The sequence below is a fragment of the Rutilus rutilus genome, assembly GCF_951802725.1.
Source record: "Rutilus rutilus genome assembly, chromosome: 22".
NCBI classification, from domain to species: domain Eukaryota; kingdom Metazoa; phylum Chordata; class Actinopteri; order Cypriniformes; family Leuciscidae; genus Rutilus; species Rutilus rutilus.
Window position 1 is genome coordinate 2676985 of NC_140227.1, and position 24284 is coordinate 2701268.

At 37.2% G+C, this 24284-nt stretch overlaps 1 protein-coding gene across 1 annotated transcript in view; it reads left to right on the forward strand.

The window, feature by feature from the left end:
• The first annotated feature begins 1797 nt into the window (after positions 1-1797).
• LOC311282238 (E3 ubiquitin-protein ligase DTX3L-like) overlaps positions 1798-24284 on the forward strand; it is a 29753-nt gene continuing 7266 nt past the window's right edge. Inside the window, exons 1-14 of the mRNA XM_084395872.1 lie at positions 1798-1914; positions 2520-2598; positions 4616-4681; positions 5156-5224; positions 5402-5449; positions 5612-5692; positions 6092-6136; positions 9567-9680; positions 9797-9844; positions 12637-12756; positions 12926-12967; positions 17636-17755; positions 18501-18726; positions 22615-22769. Of these exons, the coding sequence (XP_084251998.1) occupies positions 2545-2598; positions 4616-4681; positions 5156-5224; positions 5402-5449; positions 5612-5692; positions 6092-6136; positions 9567-9680; positions 9797-9844; positions 12637-12756; positions 12926-12967; positions 17636-17755; positions 18501-18726; positions 22615-22769 (1188 nt within the window). The 5' untranslated portion in view covers positions 1798-1914; positions 2520-2544. The remainder of the gene's footprint in view (positions 1915-2519; positions 2599-4615; positions 4682-5155; positions 5225-5401; positions 5450-5611; positions 5693-6091; positions 6137-9566; positions 9681-9796; positions 9845-12636; positions 12757-12925; positions 12968-17635; positions 17756-18500; positions 18727-22614; positions 22770-24284) is intronic.

Here is a 24284-nt window from a genome sequence, read left to right on the forward strand (position 1 = left end):
CTCAAAGAAAGCTAATAATTTCTGCTATCATCTCTGGCTCTGCTGTGAAATCTAAACTTGCAGCACCAAGTTATTTCCTTATGTCATTGCTGGGGCATTACATCATGTCTTTATGATAACAGCAGTTTAACGGTCCAAAGATCAATGTTCTCAGCAGCTCTGTTCAGGTCTTCTGCAGTCAGGAGTGTGGTGAGCAATATGAGGTCTGTCTTCAGGGTAAAACCAAAGAAAGGTCCACCACCTCTCCAAATACCTTCACATTTCAGCCTCATTTTAACTAAAGATGTTTAAGATCCATTTTTATTTCTAAAAAAAAAGAGGATCAGTCTATTTTCTCAAAGGAGTATATTATAGTCCAACAAAATATGTGTGACAAATGAGCTCTGATATGATGCAGATTTTCTTGATTTTAGATATTAGTGTGTAAATTGAAAATTTTGCCAAGGGGTAGGAGATTAAGAATGCCAAGTTGTAGATTAAACAAAAAAATTAGTTTATGTACTTAACTTTATAGTTTTGAATTGTGGCATATGCATTTCATTCACAACAATACAGACATACAATCACTATTTTGTATTGGCACAAATGCTTTTATAACAACTAGTGTATGTTAGAGGCTGATAAACTCATGAATTGCATCAAATCTATCAGCTAATTAAACAAATAATAAAATATTTATTACATTATGAGAACCACACTGTTAATTATACATACAATTAAAATATAAAGACTTAATTGTATCTCTAAATAATACAAATACTTTATATATTACCTTTTTGATAACATAGTAATGAAATGCCACAACAAAATTAAATTGAAAGGTCAAATGACACTTAAGTCCCCCTGTGGTGAAAATCCAGCTTTTAATGTTGTTTATGTGTCTATGTGATGTTTTTAATATGCTTTAAGACAAAGCATGTGTAAGTTCATAAGTCGACACCATTGCTGAGTATTTCCTCCTTAAAACTGCAGTGAACCAAAGACAGTCTCAAAAACACGCTTTGAAATCGCTGGTGTTTCTGACGTCACAAACTACCTTGTAACCAATCAGATCAACCTGTGATCGTCAACAAGTGGATCTCTGAGCTGAGCGAGTGAGTGGAGGCGGGGCTCATTTGCATATTCGTTGAACCGCGCATACTAAATGAGGCAAGGGTGTCGAGTTACATTCAAGATATTTTAAGTCTGAATTTTGGAATTTTGGTGATCAAAGATGAGTTTTAAGGGATACAATTATTGCCTACAGGAGGACTTTAAGTAAATATTAAACTTGTACAGTATGGAGATTTATTTTTATTTTATTTAAAAAAAATTGTAAACCGAATTATTGCGAGAATGCATTAATCCATACATACAATTAACATGCTCTGCTATATGAAACCCAGACAATTTAATTCTACCTTCTGGAAATTTTCTCATGCAGCTGAAGAGAATGAGGAAGAGAGTTATTGAAACTCAAAGAACTAAAAATAGCCAAGTGGTTAAGTCTTAACAAATAGAAATAAATTCAACACTATTGTTACTTTACCTAAGACTGTTTTCGAAATATCAGCAAGGACACATCCTTCAAGAAATGATAATAACACCAGGCCAATAGCATAAGTAGCCTATAACTTGTGTTGTTCTTATGTTTTTATATGTTCTTCTGTATAGACAGCATGTGGATGTTTAATATGAGATACAATATGCTACTGGTGTATTAAATAGATGTACATTTCCCAGGGTCGTCTTTTAAACAAACTATTTATTTTTGTCATGTGATATGATATCATATGCTGCTTCACGTCCTCCATAACTTTCGCTTTCGTTCTCTGAAGTCCAGAACCAGTGGATCAGGTTGACTCGCGCAGTTCAGAGGTTCACAGCTCACACACACTTCACAGCTCACACATACTTCACAGCTCACGGTCTTCGGTAAGTACAAGATTAAAGATCAGATCTGTCCTTATATTTGCTCGATGTGTCGATATTACTGTCGAGTGACCGAGTAAAATCCTGGAACTGCGCTGTAAATTTAATAACCATATTTACCGTCATATCGAACATCGACAGCCTCTGACTTCTGCAGTCTAAAGAATAAAAAGCTTAATGCGAGCACATATGCGTGAAGATGTAGGCTACATTAATCTTCAAGACCTATCAAATTGTAACGAAATGTCTAAAAAATGTGTGTAGCGACGCGAAATGAAAATGAAACTAAACTCGATTCTCTTTAAACGCTTCAGTGTTTAAGACAACATATAGGCTATCAACGATACTGACAAATTGTGCATTTGACAACAATGCTTTATACATTTTAACATCGAATTTAAAGGTCTGATGTTTGCCATAATTTCCTCTCTTTCTCTCTCTCTCTCTCTCTCTCTCTCTCTCTCTTTGGCGTTCACCAAGATTTTAAACCACTGGTCTATCTTATACGCTACGTTTGAACAATAATAACAATTATAAAAATAGTAATTGTAACACTAATTTGTCACTAATTTGGGAATTAATTAATCAGAGCCAAAGTTTGGTTTCAGTTGCTGTTTGGAGATTCTCTCAGTCATGTCACTGGATCAGACAGTTGATGAAAATATGGATGTTGATGACCCTTCACCAGTGAGTAACTTTATTATCCATTTATGAATCACACAGATCTGATATAACCTATATCAATATGACAATGTCACATAAAGCAAATGGGATTTATAATTTAGGTAATTTTCAGTTTTGTTTTTTTTTTTTTTAATTAAACAGCACTTTTAAAAATAAAGGTTCTTTATCGACATTGATGGTTCCATCAATGGAACCTTTCGATTGCACAAAATGATCTTTATAGTGGAAAAGACTTCATTAGATTATTAAAATGTTTTTAGCATTAAGAAAAACATGGTTATTTTGTGGCATCACTGAGAAAAACCTTTTGGAACCTTTATTTTTAAGAGTTAAGGAGAGTAAAAACAATAAAGGGTAAAGCGAAAAAGAAAAACATAAGGGTTTATAGACTATACATTTCTCTTTCTCCACACTGCCATTTAGCAGAGGTTTAACACTGGATGCATCTTTTATATTAAAAGATAAGATTACAGTAGAACATGAAGACTGTCGGCAGAGTTCTCTGACTTTATCTCTATAGGTTGTACTGATATTTAAACATTAATCATAATTCAATAAAGACTCGCTGACCTATGCCAGACCCAGAGAGTTTTAGGGTGCATCTCAGTCAGCTCCCCAGTTTGTGAATCAATATTGTGAACATAAACTCGGGCACTGGTAAGGTCCCTGGCTCACTACTGGGACACCGATAACTCAACTTCCGTGACATGATAACGTCCGCTCATTGTAAAACATACTGCTGTTTATCAACAGTTATCGAGCATTATCAATGTTTTTAATGCTGCTTAAAGCACATTATGAAAAATACATAGAATTTTATATATGCATGCAATATTTCAGCCATAATTTAATTATAAATGTTAGTTAATGTACGATTCTTACTATTTATGTATGTTGATGCTGAAATAGATTTTTTTACCATATGTCAGATGATTTTTTTTTTTATAAACTCAAGCAAGACTGATTATGAGATTTTTCTGATTACACCATATCCAGCAACGAGTTTTGGCGCAGACGTTTAAAAAAAGCAATAGCAATATCCAGCCATAAGTCATATAGTGTGAGCTTGCCTTTAGTTGGCTTGTGAGATTTATATTCCACACTTCAGAAATGTGATGTATTTTCCAGTAAGGGACCATAAGTGAGCATTAAATGGACCCTTTTCACATTTCCGGGGTTTTCCGAAACGAAAGTTGTCATAGTTGGATAAACGTCTATAGCAAAAATAATTTTTCGATTTCCATTTGCTCCAATAGCAAAGTAAAATTTGTTTCCACAACTTTTCCCTCCCCACCCTCGCAGCAGCATGAATTTGTTTTAATGTGAGGTAATGTAACACAAAGTATAGCGTTTAATAAATACATATTAATAAATAAAAAAATGAAAATATGAAAAAAATTACTGCATTTGCAATACTGGTAAATGTGGAAACGTGTCCTCACAGTCTGTGTCCTTCCATAGTATTTTGTCCCATAAACTCATACAGGTTTAGAACCATTTGAGGGCGAGTGAATGATGACAGAATTTTCATTTTTGAGTGAACTATCCCTTTATTACTGAAGTACCGAGGTCCAAATTGCACTTTCTTTTGTGATGTACTGTGCATGAACTGTCAAATACACACAAAATGAGGTCAAAATGCCTGTCCAGCAAGTGTTAATGTAAATAGTCGGTTAGGGGAGAAAATCAATGTCAATATATTGGATCCATGCATTAGGCCTAGGTCTTAAAATAAAGGCAGTCGAATAGCCTTGCAGGTGTGACAGGTTTCCCCGTCCTCGTCATCAGAGAAGAGAAGAGATGTCGCTGCAAGACAGAGGGAAAGATTACAAGACACATACATTTTAAAACAATAAATATGTGCACAGAGAAATCATTTACAATAAATAATGCAATATTCCATTAAAAAACAAGAATTGTCCATTTTGATTTTATGGTGAATTTAAGATATACTGAGAATGGATGTTGTTGGATTGTGGCAAGTAAGAATGAATATTGATTTTATTGATATTAATATTAGGGGGTTCAGCAGACCGGTGATCCTGCAAGCAGTGATGATCCAATGGGGGATGAGGATACTAATCCGGTGAGTACCAGTCACTGCAAAGCACAGTAGCAATGTATAGAGAAAAAAAATGTTGAAATTAGTTAGAAAATAGAAGTTATAAAAAAAACAATATATTTAAAGTTCATTGTAATTTCACAAAAAGAGGTACTCAGGGTATCAGTGGCCCTGTAGTCATTGAACAGCCCACCAGCATCAGTGGACATCTCCTTTCCGAAATGGGACATGATCCCTGTTCAAACAGTAGCAGTCATGGGTTTGATCCCCAGGGAATGCAAGAACTGATCAAACGTGTTCCTTTAAAGCAGAAGTTGCTCTGGATGAGAGTGTCTGTAATGTATAAATCTAAAGGTCATTAATAAAACTTTGAAACAAACAAAATAATCACTTAAACTTGTTGATTCCAAAGGATCACTTGAGCAATGTAAAGTTTACTAAAAATTGCATTTATTATTTAAAATAGTTTTTTAATGGTGTTTTTCCCCTGAATGTTAGGACTTATATACAGATCCAGGCTCTAGACCAACGGATCCAACACACAGTTCAGTCTCACAGCGAAATGAGGTACTGAATAAAGAACAGAAACTGACCTGGAGATAATGAGTCCCATTAAATAGCAAAATACATTCATGACATGGTTGTTAGTGGTTGTAAGTTTGTAGCTGTCAATAAGAACAAAATACAGTGGCTATTATTGATTATATTGATATGGAAACGGAACATTTGTTCTTGATTCAACAGGCCCAACTTGTTCATCTGATGCAAAACAGTCCGTTTCTTACTGGTCAGGTGAGTACCAACTGAAATAAACAGTTTATCACCTATAACACATATTTTAGTAACATGTATGAGAAAGAAATTGTATTAAATGAAATATGTATGAAGTCGTTCTTAAAAAAAATCACTTATAGTTGTAATCCCACAAACTGAGTAATATTCTCACTCTCTCAGGGTATCAGTGGCCCTATCATCACTCAACAACCCACCGGATCCAGTGCACAACACCTTCCCATGATGAGTCATGATCATCAGGTAAATACTGCTGTGCATTTGCTCATTTAGGACATTGAAATGAAATGCAATGAAATTGTGATGCATTGTGAAGCTAGAAATGGGTTGGACTTGATTATGTTTCCATTCCTTTTGTTTTCTATCATTTATGACTTGAATCATTTTCAGTACCTGTCTGTCCTACAACAGATTACTAAATCAAATATGAAATGCACTGTATTTTAGTTAATATTAGGGGTAATTATTTGACCCCTCATCTTTAGATGTTTGGGCTTAATTTGAGGTTTTGAATGATATAGGACTTCTGTTCGGACAGAGTGTCTTTCCTTGTTTGTTTGCCACTGAAAGCTGATGTGACTGAAACTATACCATCAGACTTCATTTACTGACATATTTATTTTACCTGTAATATTTCATCAGACCCCACCTTCATCAAGCAGTGATGGTCAGTTTCCTAATGTTGAGGTCAGTAACAGAAACATTCTCAACTGAAATATACAGTTTAACACCTCTAACCCATATTTCAGTAAAATGTAGAGTTTATAGTTTATTGTAATTCCACATGCTTATTTTACCTTATTTTTTGTTAAATTGGTTGGTGGACAAAATATGCATTATTTGCTTTGAAGTGCAAAACACACAGTAACTTTTAGACATGCTTCTAGAATATCAAAATCTACTGAAATTGGTTATATTTATTTTGTTCATATTGTTTTTAATTAGTATTGTATACCTTGAATACAGGTCTAAATTTAATCATGTGGAAAAAAAATCATATAAAGAACCAACATTGTAGCATAGGCATTTCACAAGCTCTTGACATGTTCGAGTCATTATCTCTTCCTGTCTCTCTCCACACACACTAATATATCAATATTGATAAGTATTGATACTGAAAAAATGGTTCCAATTCTAATTTTCCACAGTATTTGATACCGTCTGCGTGTTCTCGTTCCCTCTTCTATCCGACGTGTCTATAGCGAGTGTGTTTAATCTGTTTTTTTCAACACACGGGCAATACATCGAACATAGGAGCGACTATAGTTGGAAAGAGGCATGCTTTGTTTCTGAATGCCCTGTCAGTTTTATAAACTTTTGTAAACCCAGCCAGTATAATCACAATGAAAGCATCCAAAAAAGCAATATTAAACAAATATAACAACTGCAAAGCATCCAATGTGTAACCAATATGTACGCACTAAATCCAGTATAAAGCTCAACCAGAGCCCGTCTACGGAGAGCCTGCCCACTCCCTATTAAGTCCTATTGTACCGAATTTTGGTTGTAGTTCCACCAGAGTTCCACTGGGGGCGATCGCCCATGAGTGCAGACTGAATGGGAGTCTATGGAGCTAGACGGCTAAATTTGTCTCTTTCACCCGATTGCCGTTGAGAAATCTCAGATTTGATAGTAGGTTTTGCAAGTTCAACATGGGTTATAGGTCGAAAGTTGAATGAACGAGTACTTATGTCCTTTCGATTTCTTACAGGTTGAGTTGTTGTTGCCCATAACACGCTAGCATTCTGCTAATGAACGCTGATTGGTCAGTGAAGGACTGATTACGACCAGAGATACCGCTTGATGGCATTGTGGCATCCGAAGCGGGACCAGAAACAAACAAAACAAAACCTCTTCTAGCACGTGTGTTTACCTGTGTCAGCTGTGTGTGTTTACCTGTGTCAGCTGTGTTGTCGATGCCTCGAGAGAAAAGAAAGTGCAGAGCGCGAAAGCACCAAAGTGACTGAAGGATTGCCGTAAAGCAGTATCTCTGGTCGTACGATGTGAATGACGTCATTGACACTTTAAAAGACTTTTTAAAGCAAATAAGTGACTCTAAAAAATCTAACACCCAGCGATGTGTGATTTCTTTGCATCTCCTTTCGAATACAACATTCAAATTACTAGACAAAAAATTATATCCTGAGAAAAGTGGATTTTGAGGGGTATAGCTCCATAGACCTCCATTCATTCTGCACTCGTCCTGTGAGCGCCCTCATGTGGAACCAGAGTGGAACTGCAACCAGTTCAGAAGCCGGAAGTTTACTGAGAGTGGAAGTTCTCCCCTTATTAGACATTCTCTGGCTCAATGCAACATAAACACTTAAAGGAGAACTCCGGTCAATTTTAACATTGAGCTCATTCTTTTGTACATTTGGAGTGCTGTCAGTACAGAGAACAACGACAAAAATCGGTGTTTCTTACACCGTGTTATCCTCGTTTTAACATTTGCACCCTGTTGACTTCAATGGGGCAAGTTTTAAACCTGCTTTTAGCCTCTTAACATCCTTGATGTGTCATTACAAGTGCCCAGGTCATGTGAGTGATTCCTTCTGAGTGAACGCGGGTGAATCTGACTGCAGTAGATGCGAAAGAAATATATAAAAAATGATGTTTATTCAGCCAGCGCACATACCTGTATTTACATCCTGTTTTTGGTCGAAGTCCACAGTAGTCGATTGTCGAGTTCACGCGCATAGGTTTAGTACCTATGATCACGCACGTGAACTCGAATGTACAAAAAAATGAGCTCAATGTTAAAATTGACCGGAGTTCTCCTTTAATACAGACGTCACTACCTCAACCTCACAGCGATTGGCTGCCGTCTGCATTTTTTGCTTGATATTTGCATAAAGTTGAGAACTACCCAACCCCACCCTCAGCGCTTTCTCCGGTCCACTGTCAATCCCACAATTCACAGCGCGAGCGTGAAGCTCAACTTCCACACTCACTCTCGCACCGTCGCAGGGCCTGAATTTCAGGATTGTGGGTATGCACATAATTTGGCTCATTTCCTCAGGTTTCGCGCTCACACCCAAAGCGTGTGCACATAAAGCTCATAAGTGTGTAAGCTACTGCACAACAGAATTAAATGGATAGAACAAAAAAATCATGAGATAATATTAAAAATATCAGTTACACTTTATTTTAAGGTGTCATTATTACAGTGAAATTATATATTTAAGTACTGAGTAATATTAAGCAACTACATGTACTTACTATTACCTATGGGTTTGGTTAGGATTAGGATTTGGTTGAGGGTTAGTTGCATGTAATTATACATAATTTACTGTTATTACTATGGTAAGTACATGTAACATATGTAACAAGAACACTGTAAATAAAGTGTTACCAAAATATCTATATGGCAGTTACGAAACTGCTCAGAGACACGAAGGTTGAAGATCCAAATGCAGCTTTATTAGAATAATCAACAGGCAGGGTAAATCAGGGGCAGTCAGAACAATGGAGATAATCTCAAAGCAGAAACAGATAACAGGCAAGGGTCGAGGCAGGCGGCAGGAATCACAGTCCAAAGAACAATCCGGGTCGAGACAGGCAGCAGAAGAATCAGAAGTCAGTATAAACAATCCAAGGTCAGTAACAGTTCAGCAAACACAGGGAAACCGCTCAGAGATTGTACGCCAGGGCAAGGCAATACTTCGCAGTGAACTGAAGAGTGACAGATGTTTATATGGGTGTATGTGAATGAGCTGCAGGTGGATGAGATGAGTGTGGATGAGCTGCAGGTGTATGTGCTATCAGTCACAGGTAAGCGGCATGATGGGAAGTTGAGTTTGTGATGTGATCAGTCTGGTGTGGAGTGCCCTCTGGTGATCGTTACAATGGCAGTTTTTCCACGTAATATAGAAATTGAATATTGATATTTTTCAAGGTAAAGTAGACATTCCAGTATCATGACAACACTAACAGTTCAAACAGTAACTGCATTTGATTCCCAGGGAATACAAACCTGATATAATGTGTTCTTTCAAAGCAGAAGTTGCTTTAAAAATTTGAGTAAAAATAAGATTTAAATTGCATTTTAATTTTAAAATGTATTATTTAAATAATTTTAAAATGGTGTTTTAAAGAGTTTTTTCCCCCTGAATGTTAGGACTTATATACATCTGGTCCTGGAGATCAAGGATCTAGACCAACTCAAAATGACATGAAGCATCAAATCATCCCAACGGATCAAACACACGGTTCAGACTCACAGCGAAATGAGGTACTGACTAAAGAACAGAAATTGTGTCTTGTGGCAGAGAACAAAATAAGAACAAATTACTGTTGCTATTATTGATTATATTGATATGAAAACATGGAACATTCCTCTTTTTTCAGCAGACCCCACTTTCATCAAGCAGAGATAGTCAGTTGTCTAATGATAAGGTGAGTAACAGAAACTTTCTCCACTGTAATATACAGTTTATCACGTCTAAGGGCCAAATTAAAATAAGGAGAAATGCTAATAATTTAACACTATTTTATCTTATTCTAATGAAATAGACTCAAGTGCTGAATTACTACTCATACGGGTCACTTTATTAGACGAGTGAAAATTGTGGGGTAAAGCAGTGCTGTTTTACTTGGTCAAACAATCATACTAAAATACATTTGAGTGTGTTGAAAGTTATGTTATAACGTTACTCGGTGCTGCTATGAGACACTTGTTGCACACCTCAGTAAGTTAGATCGATATGAATTCTTTTTTAAAAGCTAAATGACTATATAAGTGTCTGTATAATATGTTCTTTTATCAATTTTCAGCACTAAAAAAAGTATTTTTTGCCTCTTGTTAAATTTAATGAATTAAAATAAGCAAAAGTAATATTTTGTCACAACTTAATTTAATTGTGTTCAATCAACCTAATATATTTAAAACTGAAGTTTACTTAATTAATTTGTGTGAAAACTACATGAATCATTTTTGTTGACAACTAACTGGGCAGTGGATCTGTAGTTCCCAGCATGCTTTGCAAGGGATTGCATTAGGAGGGTAAATTTAGGGATTAAAGTGTTATTTTATGTGTTTTTCTGTAAATGGAAAGATGTTGTTAGTTAATGTTAGTGTTTAATATTCAGTTATGTTAGAAACTTAGAGGACTTTCTGTAATGTTTTTGAAATTTTGTGGTTACCATTATGCAGAAGAGCGGCGACTGTGTTTAGTTTAGGGCTGTGGGCACTCAATATACACTATACATGCATTAAACCTCTATCGCAGACCTGCATAAGTAATATTCAATATCACTCTATAAAAAGTAGTTTAAATTAAGTTGAACACTAGTAGCCTCTATCATTGGAAATAACTGTAGAGTCAAATTAGCTAAAATTATAATGTTGGCGATTTTAGGCAGGGCAAAAATTAAATGTAGTCAACATGACAAAACTTTATTTAGCAGGAATGACTAAATTAATTTAAGTTCATACAACAAGATTACAATAAATCATTTCAAACAAATTAGATTATGTTGGAAAAATGTAATTCATTTTCGTGGAAAAGTTTTCCTTAATTTAATCAAGTTCGTTCAACAGCTTATTTTTTTGAGTGAGGGCTTGTTTTGTTTGTGCTATGGATGGCTCCGCTAAACAGGCCAATAAGAGACAATTAACTACTATTATTTCCTCTTATTATTATTCTATTGTTCACAGACAGGGCTTAGATTGAACCAGGATTAGGCCTTAGGTCAATTAGGACATTTAAGTAGCTTTTTAAAGGCGCCTTAGAAAAAACTTTACTGATTTACTTTTAAGATACGTCAGTGCAAGTTGTTTTCAGTTAAAACAGCTGAAACATGCATTTTAGTCTTGGACTAGGTTTAAGCCTTGTCTGTGAAACGGCCATATTTTATACAAATGTTTCAATGCAGTTTTTTTCAACTGCTTACACACATTTCCAAAACTTTGCCTCTTTTATCTCTCCAAAACTTTACACACAAATCCAAGAATTGCACAAACAAAATGCAAAGTGCCTCACATCTCTTCCAAAACGAAGCACCACATTCAGAATATCACACACATAGAGAATTGTGTGTTGTGATTTGCAAGAAGTGTTTTATGAAATTGAAAACTGAGTCGAAGGCCTATAATTAGTGTATGATTTTGCAGATTTGGTGTGTGGTTTTGGTGTTTAAGTGTCAGAAATTGTGTGACAAGTAAGGATTTTGTGTGTAAGCAACTAAAACGTCAACGTAAACTGATCAGGTAAAGGCCATAGACGCTTGATCAGTGGTTGGCCGCTGGGGGGCGATCTCAGTGAATCCGCATGATTCTTGTTCTGCATCTGAAACTGATAGTGTGCTTCAGAGGATGATGCATGCACTCGCATTTCAAGGTAGGAAAGCGTCAAGTAAGTAGGAACTTTCAAATACAATGCTAGTTTCACTTAGTGTTTGAAGACAGCATAAATGCGTATATTCTATGACAGTTGAGGTGAGCTAAAGATGGTGTCTGAAAGTAGCGGTTGCTGGTCAGTTTGTGTGTAAATGTTCGTTTTTGACCAACGTTTTCCACTTCTGATGTAATTTCTAGCGAGAAATTACTATTGTAGTAATTAAATATTCGCTTAGTTATCACCAAAGCTCTCTCTAAATTTTGCTGTAGATCATTAAACTGTTCCGCATGCCTCATGGTTTCGTGAGGTGTCTTCGTGCTATAAAGTCACAACGAGGTGACAGGTCTGCTGTCTAAGTCTTCAGACGCATAGATCGATGGAACATTGATTTTTCGAAACAGTAATGACGAAGCATTGTTTTGTTTGCTGAAATCACGTGACTTTGGCAGTGCGTGTGATAGAACCTCCGAACCGAACCACTGATTCTAAACAAAAGATTCGCAAAGGTTTCGAAACTTTATGAAACAGTGTTTCGAAAGCGCCCATCACTAACGTTAGTCCTACTGGTTCTGGATCTTTTAATGATTAAAAATCTATAATATTGTGTCTTTAATGCAGAAGTTGGTCTGGATGAGAGTGTCTGTCAAATGCTTAAATCTAAAGCTCAATAAAAAAAAACTTGTAAACAAACAAAACTTGGTATTTGATTCCAAAGTAGCAATTGAGCAATGTGCATTTCACTAAAAAATATCTTATCCAGACCTACTGATTTAAAATGTATACATTGCATTTTAATTTAAAAATGTATTATTTAAATAAAAATGGAATGGTGTTTTTTTCCTGAATTAGGACTCATATACAGCCAGCGCTGGAGATCAAGACTCTGGACCACCTCCGTATGACATGAAGCCTGTAAACTCGAGGAGCACAACGGACCGAAAACACAGTTCAGACTCACAGCGAAATGAGGTACTGACTAAAGAACAGAAATTGGCCTGAGATAATGAGTCCCATTAAATAGGAAAACACATTCATGATATATTGAGAATGGTTGTTATTTTGTTGCAGTCAATGAGAACAAATTACTGTTATTGATTGCAATGATATTAAAACATGAAGCATCTTTTTAATTCAGCAGACCCTACTTTCATCACACAGAAATGGTCAGTTTCCTAATAAGGTGAGTAACAGAAACTTTCTCAACTGAAATATAGTTTATCACCTCTAACCCATATTTTATAATGTAGAGTTAATAGTTTAGTGTAATTTCAAATGCTTCTTTTTGCTTGGTTGGTGGAATAGGAATAATTTTTTGTTTATAAGATTTTTACACTCGTGTTTCTTCTAAAACACACCCAAATCAATTTTGCCCCTATAGGAATAAATGGGTAATTGTGGTAAGAGGGATTTGTTTACTGCTGACCTCATCAGTTGTGTCACATGACTTGAGTCAACCTGTCAGTAGACAGAAAAGAGAGTCAGCCTCTTGCGATAAACTTCTATAGATCATCCAATATGTTAATTTCTTTCTTTCTTTAGTCGAAAAGAAATGAAGGTTTTTAAGGAAAACATTTCAGGATTTTTCCCCATATAGTGACTTCAATGGGGTCCAACCAAGCGTGCCGCACCAGCCCTGAAAAGTGAATCTCGATCGTCCCCCGGTGACTGGTCCTAGTATAGGTCATAAGCCCCACCTCCCTGTGTTATTCAACGAGACTTGAGACCAACTAAACAATTTAATTACACTTTGAATATCTTTTTTCCAAAGATGGTTTCTGTCATTTACTGTATTTTTATCATGCTGATGTAAGTTCAAGTGTCTGTTTTTAAAATAAGTTTGTTTTTAGTTAGTTATTTGATGCAGTGGTGTGACGTCATGATTGACAGCTGTGATTGACAGGTTCTCTGAGCGAAGTAGTCACTGAAACACCAACAGACTTTTTTTCGGCATTTTCGGAGGACTGAGGAGATTGGAGCTTTAAATTTAATATCTAAATTTCTATAATTAATTTAAAACAAGTGCAGGAGCGTGTGCTTGCAATTGATTCTGCGAGAGTGAAGGCGGGCCTTGATTTTGTGGCTTTACTTCCTGCTCACTACTGCGCAGACTCAGGTCCCGAGTTCGCTACTGTGCAGACTCAAGTCCCGATATGTCAGCGCCATATAGGGACACTGGCGGCTTCAGTTCTCACCAATGGAAGAGAGCAAAGGGGTGTCGTCCATCTTTTTCTATGGGTCCAACGGGTTGAAGGTCCAAATGTGAGTTTCAGTGCAGCTTCAAAGTCTCGACACGATCCAGCCGAGGAATAAGAGTCTCATCTAGACAAACCATCTGTCATTTAAAACAAAACAAAACGTTTTAACCACTAATGCTCGTCTTGCACGTCCACATCTTCACGCATTATGTAATCACGTTGAAAAACAAATTTTCTCCTCCAACCTTTTTTTTTTGTTTTTTTTAAGGGTGTTTGACTTAGTCTTTGCACGTTCGCTTTATAAACACTAGGTCTGAACCTCTGCCTACGTCATGCGTGAGTGACCTTTCAATGTGATTACGTAATGCGTGGCGCATCGCAGAGCTAGTGCAAAATTTTGTGGTTAAAAAGTATATAAAGTTTTTTTTTTTTTTTTTTAAATAAAATAACGGATGGTTTGTCTAGATAAGACTATTATTCCTCGGCTGGGATCGTGTCGAGACTTCACATTTGGACCTTCAACCCTTTGGAACCCATTAAAGTCACTATGTGGAGAAAAATCCTGGAATGTTTTCCTCAAAAACCTTCATTGCTTAACGACTGAAGAAAGAAAGATATGAACATCTTGGATGACATGGGGGAGAGTAAATTATTAGGAAATTTTAATTTTAATCCTTTAAGTCAGGATCTTCCTCTTGAAAGATGATGCTTCTCTCATCACCAAGTCTGGATAAAGTTGATTGAAAGTAGGAACCGTGTTGAAACGATGTACGATGTAGTAAACTATGGTGATAGCTGTTCCTTGCAACTCTCAAGTAGCAGAATCCACTTCATAGATGGTTAAATACTCCAGCTGGTTTGTTGGTCAATTCATTTTATTTATAATGTTTTCTATGGAATGATAAAATACAGGTCTAAATATAATGGTGGGAAATGCCATATCTGTTTGTTTTTAAAGAACCAACATTACCTCTGAGCCATGCTGCAGTGTCAGTACGCAGACTCATGACTGTGACACAGAGAAGCTCTAATCAGGCAACACAAAGACAAAGAATAGTCCAAACAGAAAGCAAGAATCATAAATCCAAAGTAACAGGAAAGGGTCAGACATCTAAGAACTGTAGCTCAAACTCTGATCAAACTCCCTCATGTGACGGGAGGGGGAATAAACAGCTCAAAGAAAGAAACCTAAAATTCTCGGGACAGCAGCATGTGTCCAACTTTCAATCTTAACCGTTCTATTTCATCAGAAACGATCTGTAAACAGGGCTTTAAGTGTAAAATACCGAACTTGTCCTTTAAACTTTTTGTTGATGCCAAAACATCAACCTCCTTTCCACACATATTGATTTGATATATTTTACTTACCATTTTATTTTAAAATATAAAACAAATGTATTATTTAAATGGTAATACTTTACAATAAGGTTTCATTTATTGACATTGGTTAATGTATTAACTAATATGAACTATGAGCAATACATTTGCTACAGTATTAATCGTTGTTAATATTAAAGGGGCATTTCACCCATTTGAACATTGATTTTTATTTAAAGTGGGTCATATATGTAGCCGAAATGTAAAATAAATTTTGAATTTGGTGCCTTCGTGACCGAGGAAAGACAAAAAATAACTTCAGGACGCATTTGTGTGAAAGACAACAACTCCCACAATGCACCACATTGCACAGCTCCGCAAGCCACTCCCACTAATCCAGAAAGCGCATATCTGCCTATAAGAGAAATCACTCTTCCGTCTACAAGGCTAGCTACCACCAGAGCTTGAAATTCATTTCACACAAAATGTCTAGTTAGTTGGCGAACTCATTAGTGCATTACTCCTCGTTTGTATTTCTTTCGAAAAGGTGAATTATTGCATGGTACCTGGATGTTCAGTCAGAACATATGCGGTGCGAAACTAGGATAGTTCTCAACACAAACGTCCGTGTCCTCGTCTGATTCAGAGATTTCGTCCAGGAGAAATTGTCATCGTTGAAATTATTTGCCGCAGACGGACTCTATCTCTGTGTTCGTAGTTGCATCTTACAGTCTATGTCTATGAGTTGCATAGTGAGATCACCGGCGCCACCAGTCCGCCCTAACTCGAGCCAGTCCGGGCTCCTCGTCCGCGGCAAGCAGGTCTTCTGCCTCGGCTGCTCTTCGCTATAATGCGGCTTGTAAAGGTAGCCACAAACACCTGATTCAAGCATCAGACTTCCGAAATCCTCTTCTTCTATATCATATTGAGCACTCTCCTCCGCTATTGTCATAACTTTACATCTGTCTCCACAGCGCCTGTTAGCTTAGCTTCCAAACAAGATGGAGGATATTGCTTTCAGTTTCAGAGAGTAAAGTCCCACCCACTGATCTGTAATAGGTCTGTAGCGTGAGCGGGTCCCGCCCCCTGGGAAAGATGAGGAACTAGTGCTTGTAGTCTCAACAGAAATCCCCCCCTCTTACACTTCCTCCTACAATGACGCAAAATGACGATTTTTGCGTCATTGTAGGAGGAAATGTAAGAGGTAAATAACGGATTTCTCCCATCTCAGGGGAAAATGAGAGAGTGTTGCACGACCATTCAATAGTATGACTGGGTTTCTAACAATGCAAAGCTTAATGCAAATGGGTGGAGTGTCCCTTTAAAGGTGCAATGTGTGATTATTCTGAGGATCTATTGACAGAAATGCAATATAAGATCCATAACTATGTTTTCAGTGGTGTATAAAGACCTTACTTAATGAACCGTTATGTTTTTATTACCTTAGAATGAGTCATTTATATCTACATAACCGCAGCCACCCCTTCTATGAAGGTCGCCATATCGTGACGTCATGTTTCTACCGTAGCCGACAGCAAACAGACAGCGCTACAGAGCGCGTTTCATCACTAACTTGAATGAGAAGCAGCAGAAAAAGATGCAGCAGAATACTCAGGTTGTCCCTGACTCTGCAAACGTGGAGAAAAACATGCTGTCTGAACGACGCCTCAGACATCGTAACATTAGCTATTTCCCCTTACCTAGCTGCTTTGATGCTCTTATCCATAGCTCTTATCTTAAACTAACTAGCATGGAAACTGGCTATGGTAAAGACAGTGAATAAAAGACTAACACAATGATAAACAAGTAAAAGTAACAATCGCAATAACATGTGGTTTTACTGAATAATTAAGTAAATATAATTTAATATAAAATATAATATAATATAAAGAAACCTCATTGGTTGACTTGCTACTCTCTGCTGACTCAGACGACGACATCTTCCGATCCTATGTCGGCCGCCGTAGCTTCTCATTCGAGTTTAAAATTTGAGGGATGTGAAGTGAGTGAATATCTGTTTGCAATTCGCAAATCTCACCACTAGATGCCGGTAAAAATCACACACTGCACCTTTAATTCACAAAAATACAGCTGTTCATGTTATTTCACAGTGCATTAACTAATGTTAACAAATACAACATATGATTTTAATAATGTATTAGTAAATGTTGGAATTAACATAAACTAAGATTAATAAATGCTGTAGAAGTATTGTTCATTCTTTAATCTTAACTAAAGTAGTTAACTAGTGTTAACTATTGAAACGTTATTGTAAAGTGTTACCATTTCAATTATTTTTAACATGGTGTTTCATGTAGATTTTCTCTGAATTGTAGGACTCTCATACAGCAGGAGCTGAGGGTCTAGACTCCAGAACAACTCTGAGTGACAAGAAGAAACAGAGCAGGATCGGCTCAATGGATCGAACACACAGTTCAGACTCGCAGACAGAAGAGGTACTGACTGAAGAGGAGAGTGTATAGTTATTTATTATTCAGTTATCATGGACTACTCTGTCTGATTTAAATGTACTTTATTTCTTTATTATTGCAGCCAGCTGTACAATTAAAAACTACAAAATTAAATGCTCTCATGATAAAAACAAGATAAAAAAATGAAAACATTAAGTACTAATGCTATGGTGTAGTTTATGGTCGGCATCGGGGCTGGACTGGGACAAAAAATCGGCCCGGGCATTTTGGCCCAGACTGGCCCACTATATGATCATAAACACCACCCATCTTTGCACGCCCTTAAATATATGCATACCATCTCCTATTCCTTAAAACCACTAATGCCAGGTAATGAGTGAGTATAGGAACAAGTGAGAGTTAACAGATGAAATAAGTAAAAATGTGACATTTATTACAGTTGAACTATACTCCACAGTGATGAATCCTAAAACAAGCTATAAGCTGCACTGGCATAGCAATACCAGTGTTTCTTACAGGACTTTTGGTAAAACTGTGGTGGGTGGACCTCGGTCCTTCTAGGGGGGTTCGGGGGCATGCCCCCCCGTAAGAAAATTGAGATGTATCGGCCCAAAAAGCACGTCGGCCCACTGGGAAAGTGCCCGGTATGCCCGATGGCCAGTCCAGCCCTGGTCGGCATTTACTACATAAAATAGTTTATAAACACTTCTTGAGTTTCTTTTTACATAGAAATATGACTCTGCATTCATGACTATTTTCCCTATAACAGGACAATTATAAAGTTGGTAATGAATCACAGTCTTCAGCACCACTGGATGTTGCTCAATGTATGATCAAAGTGGACTGGAGAGAACCATTTCCAGAGAGATGGAAAGCAACATTAGTGAAAGCTCTTCAGAGCTGGTTGTCCAATCTGGAAGGAAAACCATCTGTTTACAGTCTTGAACTCATGGATGATCCGTCCTGTGCAGAGGTGCAAATAATACCATCAACAGGTGATATTATGATTTATGATAACTCACTTTAGTATCTTTTCATTTTAAATCTTATGGATGCTAGCATCTGAAATACAAGCAATTACAGGTTACATCCTTAGAAATAATGAGTAATGTATTAGGTAAAATGCTACTTTTCAAAGTTATGAATAACAACAGTTTAAGGCCGTTTCATACCAAAAGCGATGACTGTAACAATAACTATAATAATAAGTATATTAGCATCCACACCAAAGGATGAGAATGTTGTGTTTATTCCTAGGCCGTGTGTCCACCAAAGCGTTTTTAGCCAGCTGAAAACGCTAGCCGCTCTGCTAAAGGCCTAGCTGTGGGCGCTTGAGAGCGTTTTTGCAGCGTTGCGTTTTTTCAGTTGAGACGCTTCGCTTGTTATGATACAAAATATCCGCGAAAGTGTTACTAGTATCTCTCATTTCACACATATTTTGTTTCTGTGTTGATTCTATATTAAAATGTCAATACAATGTAATGTATTTTCTCTGGCTGTTTTTTAAATTATTTTGTTCTGTTATTATCCTTGTTGTCATCTGTTGACGTTTAACAAGCAATAAGTGGCGGTTGGTCGGTGTGGTATTAGCCCCGCCCCTCCTCCACTGTGATTGGACGGTTGGGTAAAAAGTGACAGTGATGAGCGCTGCGTTTTACCCAAAGTTGAACATTCTTCAGCTCTCTGTGACCTGTAAAAAAAAGTGGAAAAAAACCGCTCAGCGCCTCGTTACGTTCATTGCATTTTAAATACGCGGGGTTCCCATTGAAAACAATTGAAAAAATACTCCAGCCGCGTGAACAAAACCGCTTTGGTGGACACACGGCCTAAGCATGCGCTTCAGTTCCATCTTGTGAACATAACTGCTTTATAGTCAGATAGACTTTGATTTCTTGTCAATGTTTTTATCATTTATTAGCTGGAAAAAGTAGCTCTGAAAGTGACTCCAATATCTTTCTTCTGTGCAGTTATCGTTATAGTTGTGTTGTGGACTCTTCTGTTCTCTTAGGGTTCAAATGATTTTTAAAACTTTATTGCTATAGTTATCATTACTGTTATTTTTCTTGGTGTGAGCATGATCCCGTCTAACGTGATCTCATGAGTATTCATGTATATTTTTATGCAAGGCCTAGCTCTATCACACGTACATTACATTTACTTACTTTTCATAATTACTGAAACATACAATATTGACAGCACTAAAACGTAAATTGTGTACTAAATGTAAATTTAATTTGAGCGCTGTAATCCAATTTTTTTTAATCCATACGATTGTGAGGAACAGACCCAAATGCAAGACTTTATTAGGCAATTTTCACCTCTATTCTCAGCAGCAACCATTAACGTCAAATCGTTATAAATTAAAAAAATTGCGAAAGCCACTTGAAGGAAAGCCTGTAACCTAATGCCTAGTTCACACTACAGGATTTTAAAGGGGTGGTTGATTATGATTTCGCTTTTCTAACTTTAGTTAGTGTGTAATGTTGCTGTTTGAGCATAAACAACATCTGCAAAGTTACAACGTTCAAAGTTCAAAGCAAAGGGAGATATTTGCTTTTACAGAAATCTCTTTTTAAGGACTACAACAAACAGCTGGTAGAGACTACACAACATTCCTCCCGGGTTAGTGACATCACTAACCCTAAAATTTACATAAACCCCACCCCCGGGAACGTGATTTATAGATTATCATGACAGAATATGCTAATCAATGACTAGAAGATCAGCTTCATAAATTCATCAGCTAACCATTCAGAAATGTCCTGTTGCTTCTACATGTTGTCACTTCTTCTTGAGTCTCTCCATCATTGTCTGACTCCGGTTTGAACATAAAAGGCTAAAAGTTTTTTTTTATTTCCAGTGCATGTGTGTGTGAGGTAAAAGGACACAAACTGTTGAAGCTCCGCCCCCTGTGCCGTGAGCAGCAGCTCATTTGCATTTAAAGGGACAGACACAAAACGGTGCGTTTTTGCTCACCCTCAAAAAGTGACAACTTTAACATGCTATAAAAAAATATCTGTGGGGTATTTTGAGCTAAAACTTCACACACACACTCTGGGGACATCAGAGACTTATTTTACATCTTGTGAAAATGGCATTATACCACCCCTTTAAGCCCGATTTGCAAGTTAACGAGCTCGCCGACAGGTTGGGCTGTAATCGCATGCAAATCTGCGGGTGATCCGCACTCGCCAATCTCTATGTGTGAAATACTAAACGACGCATCAGAAACGCTCGCTCACGCCTCGCCGACGCCTCGCTGAAGACAGACAAATATCTAGTATGCTAAATATCTGGAGCTGTCGGCCAACCCGATAGCCTTTGGTGTCACGTGTCGCAACGAGCAACAGCCAATGATCAGCTTGTTATCACATTACACAAGCCTTTTGTATTTGGAACCATCGTTGCCAAACCACAACACAAGCAGGCAACTGCTTTCTCATTATAAACATGTTTTACTCACCTCCAACAATCCCTGCTGCCCATTTGCTTATCCATCCTTACACCCATCATCTTTTTTTTTTTTCAGGGTTCTAAACAGATCATTGCACAAACAAATGTTTTTTGTTTTTTTTTGCACCGTCAATTTTGTCCGGCGTCCATTTTCAAATAGACAACTCCTGTTTTGCGTAATTTCCCATTCCACTTCTCGCGTGTGTTTTCGTTACGCGCCGTGGTTTGGGGACCGGATAGAGTCGTTGTGTTGTGAGCTCGTGTAGTGTGTGACCCCCTGTTGCAGATCATCTACGCAGTGTCACGTAGTGTGAACACCACAACGACTTCAAGACTCCAGAGCAAGTCATGCAGTCTGAACAGCACAGCGATCCGCGGACGTCTAAAGTCGTGTAATGTGAACTAGGCATTAGCCGAAGAAAGTGTAACGTCTGCCAGCACTGCGGGACACAGGGAAGCAGACCAGAGGTCGTTTTTATAATGAATGTCAATGAAGGAGAGGCTTAACTACGCTGAATAAACCGCTTTTGTGAGGAAATAGCTTATCATTTAATGAATAAACAGTCCATCGACTGATCTTAAAAATCTATATTTAGAATTTACACCGAAAAAAATGCCATTTTATAAGAGAAGTCATGGACTATTGCACAACAGGTATGATGCAGTTTATGGCATTTCTCATTCATTTCTGGTATCCGCAAACAAGTGATTGACTGTCACGCAACAGTTAAATGACGTCAAGGCTGTGATGTGATTGGTTATCAAGTCACACATAAGCAGTTATTCTCCAATGGAAATGGAAAAGGATTCGATTATAACTACAAATACGAATAAAAAGTGTTAAAAAAACAAACAAATATGGCCGATGTGCAAGACCGACGGTTAAGTAAAGAGGTAAATAGGTAATAATGTTTACGTTTTAAATGCTGTCAATATGTCCATATTGTACGTTTAAGCAACTATCCAAACGTACAAAAATTTACGTTTTGTACCTGTCAATGTTACGTAATATGTGGGTATTAACAATGAGACCAGGCTGTCCAGTCAGGTTTTTTTTGTTGCATTTAATAGAGTTAACAGTATCAGATGTTCTCAAAAATATACACTGCAATTCATGATTGCACACATCAAAATTCACACATTTACAGTTTGTAAAATAGTGTAAGCTAAAAACTCAAGTATTACATTTCTAAAATAATCACAAATCCTTTATATTGTTGTGCAAATTTAAGTTGAGTGATATTTGTTATCGTGTCCTGCTTCACTAGTTTTGTTACGAGGTGTTCTTTTTTAGTTCATATAAGTCATAGTATACGTAGTCCATGCAGTAGTCCATGATTTCTTTTCCATTTAAATGTATTTTTGCCAAATTTTTATTATCACTGTTTTTAAGACTGTGCATTAAATGTACTCTTTATTTTTTTCTGTAGCTCTGGAAGTCATAAAAAAGTTCACGTCTATACCTTTGATCTTTAAACATGAAAAAAAGCAAGTAACTGCATGGATTTCTCAGGCTAAAACACATTCTGTGACTGGACAACAAAAATCCTCCATGCTGGACAAGAACAGATTTTCATCACCACAGGTATCATGCTTACTTAATCTAGAATTATGGCAAAGGGCACAACCATCTGATTGTCATGTTCTGTCTATGCTATTTTCAGCGTCTCAGGGTGGCTCGGTTCATTATAAGCGGTTCGGTGCGCATTATTAACGAGACAAACCTGTTTACTCCAATCACTGCTCAGAACATGAGATCGCATTACACCGGAGAATTCCAATGTCACGAAAGGCTGATTCAGGTCTGGGCTGCGTTTCCCAAAAGCATCGTGAGCTAAGTTGATCGTAGAGACTAGGGATGTCACGGTACCAAAATTCCAGTAGTCGGTACCGATACCATTAAAAATGTACGGTTCTCGGTACAAATTTCGGTACCACAGCAAAATGTGTTGGAACTATGTTTCTATTTTATTTAACTATTTGAATATTTTTTATTAAATTCAATTCAATGACTTTATTTATGACGGTAATCATAAGTAAATAATACATATAAGCATTAAAGGCTACATGCTGTTTAAACGTAAATATTGCTTATAACAAAATCCCATGGAGACGTAGCTAAATCTACTGTACAGTAGTCTAATTATTTCTGTCAATTTCTTCAAGTTAAACCGAACTTTTATTTTGACGGGTTGCCGTGAAGACCTTTGAGTTTCTGTATGATATGATGATAGTTTATTCTCAAAGCAGAACATGCAGAGTTAATATTACATTTTTTTGCAGAAAGTCTTTTTGCAATTTAATATACACATACACTGTATATATATATCGTGGTATATATCGGCTACAGACAGTGCTCCAAGTAAAAAAGTTAGTCTGGAGCCGCGCTAAGATAAAAACACGGAAGCGGCATAAAGCAGCTGCCGATTAGTGAGTACCGAATATACCCGGTACTACAGAAATGCTGATATCGTCACATTTTCAGTACCGACTTGGTACCGAAGTACCAGTACTTTGACACTAGTAGAGACCATTGGTGGCAAAACGCATTCATCTCTGTCATCTGTTCAACTCAGCGCTGTTGTCTTTCAGAGATATGGTCAACCTAAGAGTGCTTTGTTTGCGTTCCCTCGCGTGCATTTGGCCTCCTACCAACACATAAGGAAAATATTTATTTTAAAAGTATTTCACATGTACACACACAAGCTCGAAAGCATTTTCTGCACTGAACAATGTAATAATTTTAACAACACTTGCATCATAAATATTAGTATTGAAATTTTACAGTTCTAGTCTATCATTTTTTTATATTCAGATTTTTTGTCATATCAAACTTTTGGTTAAGATTATGCTTACAGTAGGCTACTTTTTCATTAACACACACTGCAAACGTGGATACACACACCCAGAGCAGCGGGCAGCCTTTGTGTGGCGCCCGGGGAGCGATTAGGGGTTAGGTGCCTTGCTCAAGGGCACCTCAGTCATTTCCCACCGGTTCTGGAATCGAACCAGCAACCTTTGGGTTACCAGTCCAACTCCCTTTTGATAATACCTCCCGCCCCATATTCATGCTTTAAAGGGATGGTTCGGAGTAAAATCA